This window comes from Schistocerca americana, chromosome 1 (genome assembly GCF_021461395.2).
Source record: "Schistocerca americana isolate TAMUIC-IGC-003095 chromosome 1, iqSchAmer2.1, whole genome shotgun sequence".
NCBI lineage: Eukaryota > Metazoa > Arthropoda > Insecta > Orthoptera > Acrididae > Schistocerca > Schistocerca americana.
The window spans coordinates 1109398195-1109412406 of NC_060119.1; the positions used below are offsets into that span (position 1 = coordinate 1109398195).

General features: G+C 43.0%; 1 protein-coding gene across 8 annotated transcripts in view; it reads right to left on the reverse strand.

Moving 5' to 3' along the window:
• LOC124618523 (sorbin and SH3 domain-containing protein 1) overlaps window positions 1–14212 on the reverse strand; it is a 935475-nt gene that overhangs the window by 382068 nt on the left and 539195 nt on the right. For all 8 annotated transcript variants that reach the window (XM_047145356.1, XM_047145360.1, XM_047145359.1 and 5 more), the window contains 3 exons: window positions 8226–8439; window positions 6432–6521; window positions 6219–6349 (listed from right to left, as the gene is read on the reverse strand). In XM_047145356.1, coding sequence (XP_047001312.1) covers window positions 6219–6349; window positions 6432–6521; window positions 8226–8439 — 435 coding nt within the window. The remainder of the gene's footprint in view (window positions 1–6218; window positions 6350–6431; window positions 6522–8225; window positions 8440–14212) is intronic.

Below are 14212 nucleotides of genomic sequence, written 5' to 3' on the forward strand. Positions count from 1 at the left end.
TTTTCGTTTCGAAACTGATAGGCATAGGAGGGTTGATAAGATAAGTGAAGCAATAGGGAACAATAAGAAGATAGGCAAATAAATTTAACAGATGTTTGGTACTACTGAAATCAGCTGATTCATCAAAAACTACTGAAAACTTATTTCGCGAAGCAAATTACTTAGCGTGTCTTTGCTTTCACCGCTTGTACTACGTTTCACAATAGCACTGGCCTTTGCCCTACTACATGTATCTTTCTTGGTGATTTCTGAATCTGAACACACTGATTTCAGTAATGCAGATGTGTTCCGTAAGTCGACAGACATGCGGTGCATTCAGCAATAAATGCACAGAGCCGTATCTCCTCCTCCTTAACTTCGTTACTCACATTTGAGTCCTGGAATGAAAATGAAAAAAATTTCTGCCCTACCAGTCTTACAGCACGTTGCACATGCTTCTGCGTTTTTACATGTCCATCAAGACTAGTTTTCGCTCACGAAGAAATGTTTATTTCACTTTCACACACCTTACAGCACGCAAAATTATCGCCCTTTTACTAAGTTGCAGTCAATATCTACATTTAGCTTCACCTAAACTCACTTTCGTAGTTTCGAGTGTAATTTACTTTTTTACTAACTCCGGGTGCACTCATTCCCGCGTTTAACTTCCACGAAAACAAACTGTTTCAAGCCTTTGCTCACTTAACTGTGGCGCTAGAAATACACCACGCCCAACAAACAGTGAACTGAGGCATCGTAACTTCAGCAGTGAAACGCAGTAAGCCGATAACTATTAGCAGTATGCAACGCGGTAACCGATTACGTTACTTACGTTTTCAGACCCTTTATTTGTAACATTTCAGCAACGCAGGAGAGCTGACACCGAGTGACACATCTTACCACTGCTATTACTCTAAAGTGCTTTGAGACCACAACTTTACAAGTGTGTCAGTCATTGTTACCCACGTCTTTCCCATGTGAACAGCTTTCTTGGAACGAATAACGAAAGCGCTACTTCATACTTATTTTGACATTATAGGGAAATGGTAGACATTTTATTTTCGGCTTATACTGTTATGATTCGTTCCACTACATTACCAAGAACAGTTATTCCTTCCGAAGAAATATTTATTTCACTTTTACGCACCTAACAACACTCTTGGAGTCAGGCATAGGTGGATTCTCGTTGCCCAAGCGCATATTATAAAGAGATTAATATATGTCTTAAATAACGTCTGTGCTAGTGATAAACTAAGAGCAACTTGTATTACTTGGAGCTGACAAGACAAAAGTCTTTAGGGTGAAGAATTCACAGAAGGGGATTTTCAAAACTTAATATCTGAAGTAATAATGTGTTGTTCAAGTGGTGCACCTGACAAACAAGAATTAACTGATGAAATTGTCAATAATGTCTTTCAGAAAATTACTAAGTGGTTCCTTGTAAACGGACTCTCACTGAATTTTGATAAGACACAGTACATACAGTTCCGTACAGTAAATGGTATGACGCCATTAATAAATATAGACCTTAATCAGAAGCATATAGCTAAGGTAGAATATTCAAAATTTTTAGGTGTGTCCATTGCTGAGAGATTAAATTGGAAGAAACACATTGATGATCTGCTGAAACGTTTGAGTTCAGCTACTTATGCAATAAGGGTCATTGCAAATTTTGGTGATAAACATCTTAGTAAATTAGCTTACTACGCCTATTTTCGCTCATTGCTTGCATATGGCATCATATTTTGGGGTAATTCATCACTGAGGAATAAAGTATTTATTGCACAAAAGCGTGTAATCAGAATAATAGCTGGAGTCCACCCAAGATCATCCTGCAGACATTTATTTAAGGATCTAGGGATATTCACAGTAGTTTCTCAGTATGTATACTCTCTTATGAAATTTGTTATTAACAACCAAACCCAATTCAAAAGTAATAGCAGTGTGCATAACTACAATACTAGGAGAAAGGATGATCTTCACTATTCAAGATTAAATCTAACTTTGGCACAGAAAGGGGTGAATTATACTGCCACTAAAGTCTTTGGTCACTTACCAAATAGTATCAAAAGTCTGACAGATAACCAACAAGTATTTAAGAAGAAATTAAAAGAATTTCTGAATGACAACTCCTTCTACTCCATAGAGGAATTTTTAGATATAAATTAAGAAAAAAAGAAAAAACCAAACAAAAAAATTATAAAAAAATAAAAAAGTTGTTATATTAACTTAATTATGTTGTTAAATTAACTTAATTATGTCATGTATTGGAAAATTTGACTCGTTCCACATAATTACGAAATACCGTATTCATGATCCATGGAACTAGTATTAATTTAATCTAATCTAATCTACATTCGGGAAATGTTATTTTGAAGGAATAAAAACGAATCTTAACAAGCTTTGACCATGACCGGGACGGGATTCGAGCCTGCGACGTGGCGGTCGCGCGGTTCCAGACTGGGTGGACTATCATTGCCCAAGCACATGTTTTAACGAGATTAGCAGATGTCTTAAATAGCGTCTGTGCTAGTGATAAACTGTATTACTTGATCAAGTGGTGCACCTGCATGCGGGAAATGATATTTTGGGGGAGTAAAGGCGAATCGTAGCAGACTTTCGCCTTAGCCGGGACATGATTCAAGCCTGCGACCGTGGCGGTCGCGCGGTTTTAGACTACAGCGCCTCGTACAGGTCGATTACTCTTGTTTTTTTTTTTTTTTTTTTTTTTTTTAATGGACTTGTAATCCGGGGTGATACGTTACAATACAGCGTCACCGATCTATTGCGGTCTAACTGTGTTGGTGAGGCGGTAAATTTCCACAGGGGAGTGACTCCGTCACTGCAATTCGCTTTGGAGGTGTGGCAGTGGGACTTGTAGTCCCGTACCACCCTCTGACGGTGATAGTGCTACATGAGTCACGCAGAGGAATTTTGCCTAACATGGGCGGGTGGGGGTGTGGCGGTGGGACTTGTAGTCCCGTACGCCAGGGCAGGGGTGGGATGCGCTGCCCGGTACTCTAACTTCTACAAGGGTTGCAACAATCTGACTGCGAGAAACAATGTTACGCAAAGAATGGATACAATTTTACGTTCAAGGAAAGCCGTAATTACCAGAAGGCTGCGACGTGATAGATACATTTTGCAAATAGACCGAAGTTTGGAATGGACAAGGGTAGGGGAGCAAATCGGTCTTGTCCACGTAAAACCCATCCTCGTATTCGCCTAAGCAGTTTACCAAAGCTATGGAAAACCTAAAACTGGATGACTGGACGTAGTTATGAACCCAGGGCTTCTTGACTGCATTGTCTTAATCGCTGAAGAGGTTGCATGGACGATTTAACGCCGAGATACTTCTGGAAGATTTCCTTACAAGACGTGTCACATAAAAGTATAGTAATGGTCACTTGCTTGAGAGAGGCTCGCAAGCGCAAGATTTGTATACACTGTGTGTCACAAATAGTAGCGAAAACTGACAGCAATGAATGTGTACGATGGAAAAAGGGGGGAGGGGGCGCTTGTGTGGAAAAATGTACTCGAGCCGGCCCTGGATGTGGCTGACGACGTTAGTGATCAGTTGGTTAAAAAATTTCAAGAGTAATGGCGATTTCGATATTCAGCTGTACGTAGCTATAATGACAATGATTTGTTACGTATTGTTTATAGAAACAGCATATTTCATGAAAATCTTCACTTCTGCAGAAAAGTCACTCTTACAACAAAAGCAACAGACCTCTTTGAAATACTATATTCTTTTATGGAATAAAACAACATCAACTGGGAAAATTAAGCAGGCGTATGTACTGATGGAGATCGTAGTATGACGGGCTTTTAACCCTGATTGCAAACCCTATGTTAGACGCACTGATTTATTTAACGAGTAGCACTATTATTTAAAAATATGAGCCCAGCCGTCATGAGTTTTCAATCAGTTACCGAAATGGTAAACTTCATTAAAGGTCTGCCACTTAAGTTGAGATGTTTTCAACAAATCTACGTTGATTTGGGGCTAAACACATTCCCTTCATTTGCTACAATAACTGTCGCTGGCTTCTACGAGGAAATGTCTTAAAAAGGCTATACGATCTCAGGAATGGACTCTTACCTACATCTACGTGATTGCTCTGCTATTCACAATAAAGTGCCTGGCAGAGGGTTTAATGAACCACCTTGAAACTGTCTCTGTACCGTTCCACTCTCGAACGGCACGCGGGAAAAACGAGCACTTAAATTTTTCTGTGCGAGCCCTAATTTCTCTTATTTTATCGTGATGGTCATTTTTCCCTATGTAGGTGGGTGTCAAAAGAATGCTTTCGCAATCGGAGGACAAAACTGGTAATTGAAATTTCATGAAAAGATCCTGTCCCAACGAAAAACGCCTTTGTTTTAATGCTTCCCACTCCATTTCACGAATCATGTCTGTGACACTATCTCCCCTATTTCGCGATAATACAAAACAAGCTGCCCTTCTTTGTACTTTTTCGATGTCATCCGTCAGTCCCACCTGATGCGGAACCCACACCGCACAGCAATACTCCAGAATAGGGCGGACTGGTGTAAGCAGTCTCTTTAGTAGACCTGTTGCACCTTCTAAGTGTTCTGACAGTGAATCGCAGTCTTTGGTTTGCTCTAACCACAACATTATCTACGTGATCGTTCCAATTTAAGTTGTTTGAAATTGTAATCCCTAAGTATTTAATTGAATTTACAGCCTTTAGATTTGTGTGCTTATTGCACAATACAAATATCTTATCTAAATCATTTTGCAACCTTGATCAACAGAAACATTTGAGTTCCGAGAAATTAGTAGACAATAACTTTTTTTAAAGCTTGAGAATCTTTGTGACATCTTCAATAAACTCAACTCAGTGAATGCATCTCTTATATGTAATGAGACAAACGCTCTGGAACTATCAGAAAAAACTTCAGCCTTCAGAAAGAAAACTGTGAAAAAAAGTTTGGACGATAAAGCTATACATTATGTTTTCTCTGCTCTTCACACTGTTTTAAAGACAATGACTTTCAATTGAGTAAATAACTGAAATATGTGTTTGAGGATCAATTAAATGAATTCACTGATTACTTTCTGAAGTACTTTCCGAACCAAGCTGATCAACACAACTGCATCAAATATCCCTTCAGTATAGAACTTCCGTAAGTACTAACGGCTGAAGAACACTATGAATTTACTGATATTTCTTCAGACTCCACATGAAATCAGTTCCTTTCCTCATCCTTGTTTTAGTTTTGGAGCTTCGTGAAGCAGGAGTATCCACAAGTGGGTACCAAGGCCCTATGAGTTTTTCGATACTTTTTGCAATATCCTACTTATGTGAGGTAGGTTTTGCAGTACTGGCAGTCATCACTACGAAATACAGATCGCGAATGAATCTGGAGAAAGAGATGAGAGTTGCAATTTCCATTCTTGTGCCAAGACTTGAAGAACTGATGACGAATAAGCAAGCTCATCCTTCCCATAGATTTCTTTGCAAGAATAAGATATAACAACATTAATAGTTGGTTAAACTGTGTTATGTCAACTGTTAATATAGAATTAACTACTTTTATTGATTTTGTAGAAATTTAATTTACTTCAGACTTCGAGTTCGATGTCATGTACAAAAGCAGCCACGTTTGTTTATATGCACGTCAAGGGAGCAGTGGACTCAGAAGGTTTGAAAAGCGCTGACTGTAATGAAAATGTCGCAACCGTTGCTTTAGAGGATCGAAGAACAGTTAATGCTGGATGGTATCCAAAACTTCGTATGCCACAACCAACTGGTAAAATCAGCATAAAATAACTAAAACAGATGCATTATCCCTCATCAAGAGAACACTAGTTTCCATAAAGGTCGTCGAAGATTGATTATGAGACGGAGAAAAGCCTCGAATTATGGTCTCTTTGACCCTATTCACATGATATGTTGTGCTCAGGACGTCTTTTTGTTCCCTTACGTCAAACAAAAAATGCGTGTGTAGAGATTTCCATCATCGCAGTGATCTGTTGAATTCGTCTACCGTGTTTTTGATGTACCAACATCAGAGCGAAAAAAATCTTTCCAGTAGTGTTTTGAACGCAAGAATAAGAGTATAAATTTCAAAGACAAATGCTTTAAGAAGCATTAAAACGACTTATTTCAAACAATATTTTTTTAACTGATTTCTTTTAACCTCAAAAGAGCCCTCGTGTGGAAATGCCTTTGTTTGTGGACCATGAAAAGGGAATCACTGTGACGTACCGATCGCAGCACGATGGGTATCCCGTCCTTCGTCGTAGGCCCAATACCATCGAATTTGCGTGGCCCCAGTTCCACAATCTTCTTCCTGTGTCCTTCCACTTCCTTTTCGTACTCACTCTTGACAGAATATACTGGAATGAAGGGAAAGTCGTATTGCTATAGCACACAGTCCACATGAGATAATTAAGAATGTGGTAGGAAGTTAAAACTTACAGATTTCGTTCTGTCCTATAATAGGTTTATCGCTCTCCTTGGAGGACATCTTGTGATCCAGGTACAGGGCTCCACGAGGCAACTGACCTTCTGTAAAAAAGAACAAACAAAATACTAACAGTAAGGTTACCTTGCGTCAAACACTGTACAGTTGCTTGCAGAGTATATACAGAAACGTGGATATAGGAACGCACCACCGCATGTAAACACACACACACACACACACACACACACACACACACACACACACATATATATATATATATATATATATATATATATATACACATATATATATATATATATATATATATATATATATATATATATATATATGTGTGTGTGTGTGTGTGTGTGTGTGTGTGTGTGTGTGTGTAAGGATTGTAAACATATATCTATATACAGGGTGGTCCATTGATATATCTCACAAAATAAGCATCAAACTAAAAAACTACAAAGAACGAAACTCGTCTAGCTTGAAGGGGAAAACCACATGGCGCTATGGTTGGCCCGCTAGATGGCGCTGCCATAGGTCAAACGGATATCAACTGTGTTTTTTTTAAATAGGAACCCCCATTTTTATTACATATTCGTGTAGTACGTAAAGAAATATGACTGTTTAAGTTAGACCACTATATTTCGCTTTGTGATAGGTGGCGCTGTAATAGTCACAAGCATATAAGTAGGTGATATCACGTAACATTCCGCCAGCGTGGACGGTATTTGCTTCGTGATACATTATCCTTGTTAAAATGGACCGTTTACCAATTGCGGAAAAGGTCGATACCGTGTAGATGTATGACTATTGTGATAACAATAGCCAACGGGCGAGTACTATGTATGCTGCTCGGTATCCTGGACGACATCATCCAAGTGTCCAGACCGTTCGCCGCAAAGTTACGTTATTTAAGGAAACAGGAAGTGTTCAGCCACACGTGAAACGCCAACCACGACCTGCAATAAATGATGATGCCTGAGTACCGTAGGTGTTTTAGCTGCTGTCGCAGCTAATCCACACATCAGTAGTAGACAAATTGCGCGAGAATAGGGAATCTCAAAACTGTCGGTGATGAGAATGCTACACCAACATCGATTGCACCAGTACCGTATTTCCATGCACCAGGAATTGCATGGCGACGACTGTGAACGTCGTGTACAGTTCTGACACTGGGCACAAGAGAAATTACGGGACGATGACAGATTTTTTTGCACGCGTTCTACTTACCGACGAAGCGTCGTTCACCAACAGCGGTAACATAAACCGGCATAATATGGACTATTGGGCAACGGAAAATCCACGATGGTTGCGACAAGTGGAACATCAGCAACCTTGGCGGGTTAATGTATGGTGCGGCATTATGAGAGGAAGGATAATTGGCCCCCATTTTATCGATGGCAATCTAAATGGTGCAATGTGTGGTGATTTCCTATGGCGATGTAATAAAAATGGGGATTCCTGTTTTAAAAAACGCAGTTGATATCCGTTTGACCTATGGCAGCGCCATCTAGCGGGCCAAACATAGCGCCATCTGGTTTCCCCCTTCAAGCTAGACAAGCTTCGTTCTTTGCAGTTTTTTCGTTTGACGCTTATTTCGTGAGATATTTGGCCGAGTCAATATCAATGGAGTACCCCGTATATTAAGAACAGCAGAGGACCCAAGACCAAACCTTGCGGCACCCCATTCTTGATTGTTCCCCAGCAGCGCCTTGATTTCTGCAGTATGCAACCCTCAACACTTGACTCGTACTCGCTCCCCTGCCGTGGCCGGCTGACCAGTGAGGTGAGGGACTGACCTCGGGCCTTCTGCAGCAGGGTGACGGTGGGGTTGGGCGCCCGCGGCAGCGCCAGCCCCGACAGGCCGCCCACGGGCGCGCTCTGGCTCTGCACGAGGCGCCCGCTACCTGCCGCCTGCTGCTCCAGGCCCTGTTGCTGCTGCTGCTGCTGCTGCTCCCATGGCGGCCGCACCGGCTCTGCCTGCTGCTGCTGGCGGGACTCTGGCTGTGCTTCCTGCAACACGAGCACCTTCTCTATGACATCTCTTATCCCTACTGACTCTAGTTGGGGTTAGTGTGAAAGACAGAGTGACTACAGAAAATCTCTCTAAAAGCAAGGAATGAAGATCACCAATCCGTGCACTTTCTAGGTGCACTGTCTATTGACACAGGACGAGGAAAGTTCACATGTAAAAACGAATGCAAAGTCAGCAGAGTGGCCCGGTTGGTGTGGGAGATCCCGCAACATAGTCCTAAAGGTTTTCACTGGAACCTGTAATCAAGACACGAACTGAGTGGGGGGCTGTGAGGGGGAGGGCAGGGCTGACAACAGAGGCAATATTTTTACATGTTTGACAAAATTTTAACACAAGATAATGTCAAATCAGGGCTTCACAACATAAGTGCTCGCGGAGCAAGCTGTGAGCAGCAAGGCGCGAGCACGGAGCAGCGCGAGCACGGAGCAGCGCGAGCACGCTACCCCCACTACCGGACTAGAGCGGAGAGTGGGGAGAGTCACGTGGGGCACACAACGGCTGCCGCCAGTCAATGTAAATCCGCGGCCACCCGCAGGGATATCACTCACGATTTATTACTGCGACAAATGAAACAAATAAAGGAGAATGTACACGTGCCACATAATTTTATTAGCTTAGTGTAAGCATCTACATTCGTATTAATTTGTGAACTGTTACACAATAAAAGGTGTCACTGAAGTGTGGGATTCTCGGTTATCTTGTACTTTTTGCCCATTACAATTGCGTCTATGTTCGAAGTAATGTTCTTGCGCATTGTAGGCGCAGTGTGCAGTTTAAATATCGATCAGACAATGCGTTTTTCAGGCGCGTCTTGTTGCATTTCATTGCAGAGAACAGTTGTTCACAAACATACGTGGAACCGAACATTGTTATTATTGTAGCCGCCAGTTTGTGCAAACGAGGAAATCTATCCAGAGGGAAGTGTCTGTAGAATTCCAAAATGTTTTTCTTGTTCTGAAATTTGTCTCTGTATTCTCTGTCACACTGCAGCTCAGGACGAATCTCTTCAATATTCGCTGAATATGGAGAGGAGAACAGATCAAAATCGCTGTCTAGTGCTGTCAGATCTTGAAAGCGTTGATGAAATTCTTCTTTATAGGCAAATAAACTATGTGAATAACGTTCACAGTATTTGTGAACATGTTGCATGGATGATACTTTAGGAAAACGAGCTAGATTTCCTGTTTCCAGCTGACTCACCCAAAGTGTCAATTTCATTTTAAAAGCTCGTATTCGATCTATGAAATGAGTAATTAGCAGATCTTTACCTTGTAGTGAAATGTTCAAAGCATTCAGATGGCTAGTTAAATCTGCTAAGGACGCGAGTTCACAGTTCCATGAAGGCTCTTTCAATTCAGGAACACACTTGTTATTTATTTCCATGAACATATTTATCTCATCTATTAGGGAAAAAAATCGATTTAAAAATTCGCCACGACTAAGTCAGCGGACCTCGCTGTAATAAGGCAGGCTACCATACTGGCTTTCTACATCCTCAAGAAAGCTTTTAAATTGCCTGTATTGTAGCCTATGCTTCCTTATATAATTGGTTGCACGAACAACACTCATCACATTTTTTAGAGTGATACTCTTTGCACATAAGTTTTCCTGGTGGATCACACACTGAACGCCCCTTATTTCATTCGGCACGGTCAGTTTTTGCATTTTCTCCTTCAACAGCGAAACGAAACCTGATTTGTTCCGTGTCATCGCTGGTTCACCGTCTGTAGACACTGAAACTAAATAATTCCACAACAATTCTATATTTTCAACACTTTCTTCAACACTACTTAAAATATCACCTCCGGTTGTAGTGTTCTTCATGGCTACTACATCGAGGAGCCCCTCCCTCACCTGAAGATCTCTATTAACACCTCTAATAAATATGGCAAGCTGCGCTGTTCCAGTGATATCAACACTTTCGTCCAGAGCTAGAGAATACGCCATAAAATCTTTACAGATATTTGCAAGCTGGCTGTGGACGTCGTCTGCCATGTCCTGTATGCGACGCATAATGGTCATGTTAGATAATGGCACAATCCGAAACTGTTCAACTTGAGATGGCGCAAATGTTCCGCTGCAACTACCAAACATTATTTTATTAAATCGCCATCAGTGAAGGGGCGCAGGGATTTTGCTAAAAGCAAAGCAATTTTGTAGCTCACTCTGAGAGCTGTCTCAGTTGATTTTTCTTCGTCTTCCAGATCTTCTGCGGATGGCTTCCTGTGCACAATCTGGTCCATCACATTTTCCACTTCCGTAGTCTTTCGCGTGGTACGACATACAATGTCGCTGCAAATTAAATTTCCTAAAAGAATTCAGCGTTTTGTGACATACTAAACATTTTGCAACACCATCTTTTTCTGTAAACAGATACAATTCCTCCCAGTGGGGGTTCAACTGCGAAAGCATGGTTGGGGTTACACATCGGCGTCTTGACATGATTCTTAACCAGCGAAGTGACTGTTATCTGAGCTGATCGTAGTACTTCAAACGTTACACAGTCGGCGCGAATTCAATAGGCACGCTGCGGCCCTATTCAAACGTGCGCGCGCATTTCCCCTCCCTCCCCTCCCTCTCTACTCCACGACCTTGCACCTGCTCGCGAGCACGGGCCTGAGCAGACGCGGCCAGTTGTTAAGCCCTGTGCTAAATGGTTCAAATCGCTCTGAGCACTGTGGGACTTAACATCGGAGGTGATCAGTGCCCTAGACTTTGAACTACTGACATAAGCACATCACCCATATGCATGCCCGAGGCAGGATTCGAACCTGCGACCGTAGCGGTCTCGCGGTTCCAGACTGAAGCGCCTAGAACCGCACGGCCACGAGGCCGGCCAAGATAATGTTAAAAATGTATTTCACATTTCTAGAGGTGGTAGTGGGAGGTACGTTAAGAGAGTAAGTGTACAAGATTGTTATATTTTTTGGAAAAGTTTATTTGAAAAAAAAAATCACGATGCTGTTGATACACTATTTTTCCACATATTCGCCATCTCATTCAGTGCATGCTGTGAATCGTGAAACAAGCTTCTGTATCCTATTCTCAAAGAACTCTCCCGCCAGCCTGACAGGTGTGTGTGTGTGTATGTGTGTGTGTGTGTGTGGGGGCCCGAGCGTGCGCGCAGATTTTCGTAGGTATTTTTCTTAGTTTGAATGTCTGGAATGGCGCTCGTAAATGTTGGATTGCTCAGCCATGGACGCAGAGCATGGACAAAGGAAGCTGCGCTGCACAGCGATGAGTTGGACGTGACCTTTACTCTGTGAAGATGCGCACCAGATTTATCTGTTCATCGCCAGGAAAGGAGAGGAGACGGAAAGTTGTGCTTTGGTATTAGATATGAACAGTCGAGTTATGGTTTTGTACAGAAAGCAGATGGCAGTTATAAGAGTCGAGGTGTATGAAAGGGAAGCCCGATGTTATTCAATCTGTATATTGAGCAAGGAGTAAAGGAAACAAAAGAAAAATTCAGAGTAGGCATTAAGATCCATGGAGAAGAAATAAAAACTTTGAGGTTCGCCGATGACATTGTAATTTAGTCAGAGACAGCAGAGGACTTGGAAGAGCAGTTGAACGGAATGGATAGTGTCTTGAAAGGAGGATATAAGATGAACATCACCAAAAGCAAAACGAGGATAATGAAATGTAGTCGAATTAAGTCGAGTGATGTTGAGGGAATTAGATTAGGAAATGAGACGCTTAAAGTAGTAAAGAAGTTTTGCTATTTGGGGAGCAAAATAACTGATGATGGTCGAAGTAGAGAGGATATAAAATGTAGACTGGCAATGGCAATGAAAGCGTTTCTGAAGAAGAAAAATTTGTTAACATCGAGTATCGATTTAAGTGTCAGGAAGCCGTTTCTGAAAGTATTTGTATGGAGTGTAGCCATGTATGGAAGTGAAACATGGACGATAAATAGTTTGGACTAGGAGAGAACAGAAGCTTTCGAAATGTGGTGCCACAGAAGAATGCTGAAGATTAGATGGGTAGATCACATAACTAACGAGGAGGTATTGAATAGAATTGGGGAGAGGTGGAGTTTGTGGCACAACTTGACTAGGAGAAGGGACCGGTTGGTAGGACATGTTCTGAGGCACCAAGGGATCACCAATTTAGTATTGGAGGGCAGCGTGGAGGGTAAAAATCGTAGAGGGAGACCAAGAGATGAATACACTAAGCAGATTCAGAAGGATGTAGGGTGCAGTAGGTACTGGGAGATGAAGCAGCTTGGACAGGATAGAGTAGCATGGAGAGCTGCATGAAACCAGTCTCAGGACTGAAGACCACAGCAACAACAACAACAATACGTAGCAAACAATGGAGAGTTTTGGGAATTATACTGTGGGTTACCGGAAGATTTATTTTGGAAAGAAGAGGAATTGACTCTTACATTGGTACGATTTTAATATTTGTGAAAAATGGAGTACACGTAATGATTAATTTTGTTTTATTTGCGGCAGCGGCTTGATAATGCAGGATTCTTGATTAGTCAGACATACAGATCATGAACATTTTTGCTTTTTATTTTTCTGTTATGTTTTATCGATCAAAATGTACACTCCTGGAAATGGAAAAAAGAACACATTGACACCGGTGTGTCAGACCCACCATACTTGCTCCGGACACTGCGAGAGGGCTGTACAAGCAATGATCACACGCACGGCACAGCGGACACACCAGGAACCGCGGTGTTGGCCGTCGAATGGCGCTAGCTGCGCAGCATTTGTGCACCGCCGCCGTCAGTGTCAGCCAGTTTGCCGTGGCATACGGAGCTCCATCGCAGTCTTTAACACTGGTAGCATGCCGCGACAGCGTGGACGTGAACCGTATGTGCAGTTGACGGACTTTGAGCGAGGGCGTATAGTGGGCATGCGGGAGGCCGGGTGGACGTACCGCCGAATTGCTCAACACGTGGGGCGTGAGGTCTCCACAGTACATCGATGTTATCGCCAGTGGTCGGCGGAAGGTGCACGTGCCCGTCGACCTGGGACCGGACCGCAGCGGCGCACGGATGCACGCCAAGACCGTAGGATCCTACGCAGTGCCGTAGGGGACCGCACCGCCACTTCCCAGCAAATTAGGGACACTGTTGCTCCTGGGGTATCGGCGAGGACCATTCGCAACCGTCTCCATGAAGCTGGGCTACGGTCCCGCACACCGTTAGGCCGTCTTCCGCTCACGCCCCAACATCGTGCAGCCCGCCTCCAGTGGTGTCGCGACAGGCGTGAATGGAGGGACGAATGGAGACGTGTCGTCTTCAGCGATGAGAGTCGCTTCTGCCTTGGTGCCTATGATGGTCGTATGCGTGTTTGGCGACGTGCAGGTGAGCGCCACAATCAGGACTGCATACGACCGAGGCACAAAGGGCCAACACCCGGCATCATGGTGTGGGGAGCGATCTCCTACACTGGCCGTACACCACTGGTGATCGTCGAGGGGACACTGAATAGTGCACGGTACATCAAAACCGTCATCGAACCCATCGTTCTACCATTCCTAGACCGGCAAGGGAACTTGCTGTTCCAACAGGACAATGCACGTCCGCATGTATCCCGTGCCACCCAACGTGCTCTAGAAAGTGTAAGTCAACTACCCTGGCCAGCAAGATCTCCGGATCTGTCCCCCATTGAGCATGTTTGATACTGGATGAAGCGTCGTCTCACGCGGTCTGCACGTCCAGCACGAGCGCTGGTCCAACTGAGGCGCCAGGTGGAAATGGCATGGCAAGCCGTTCCACAGGACTACATCCAG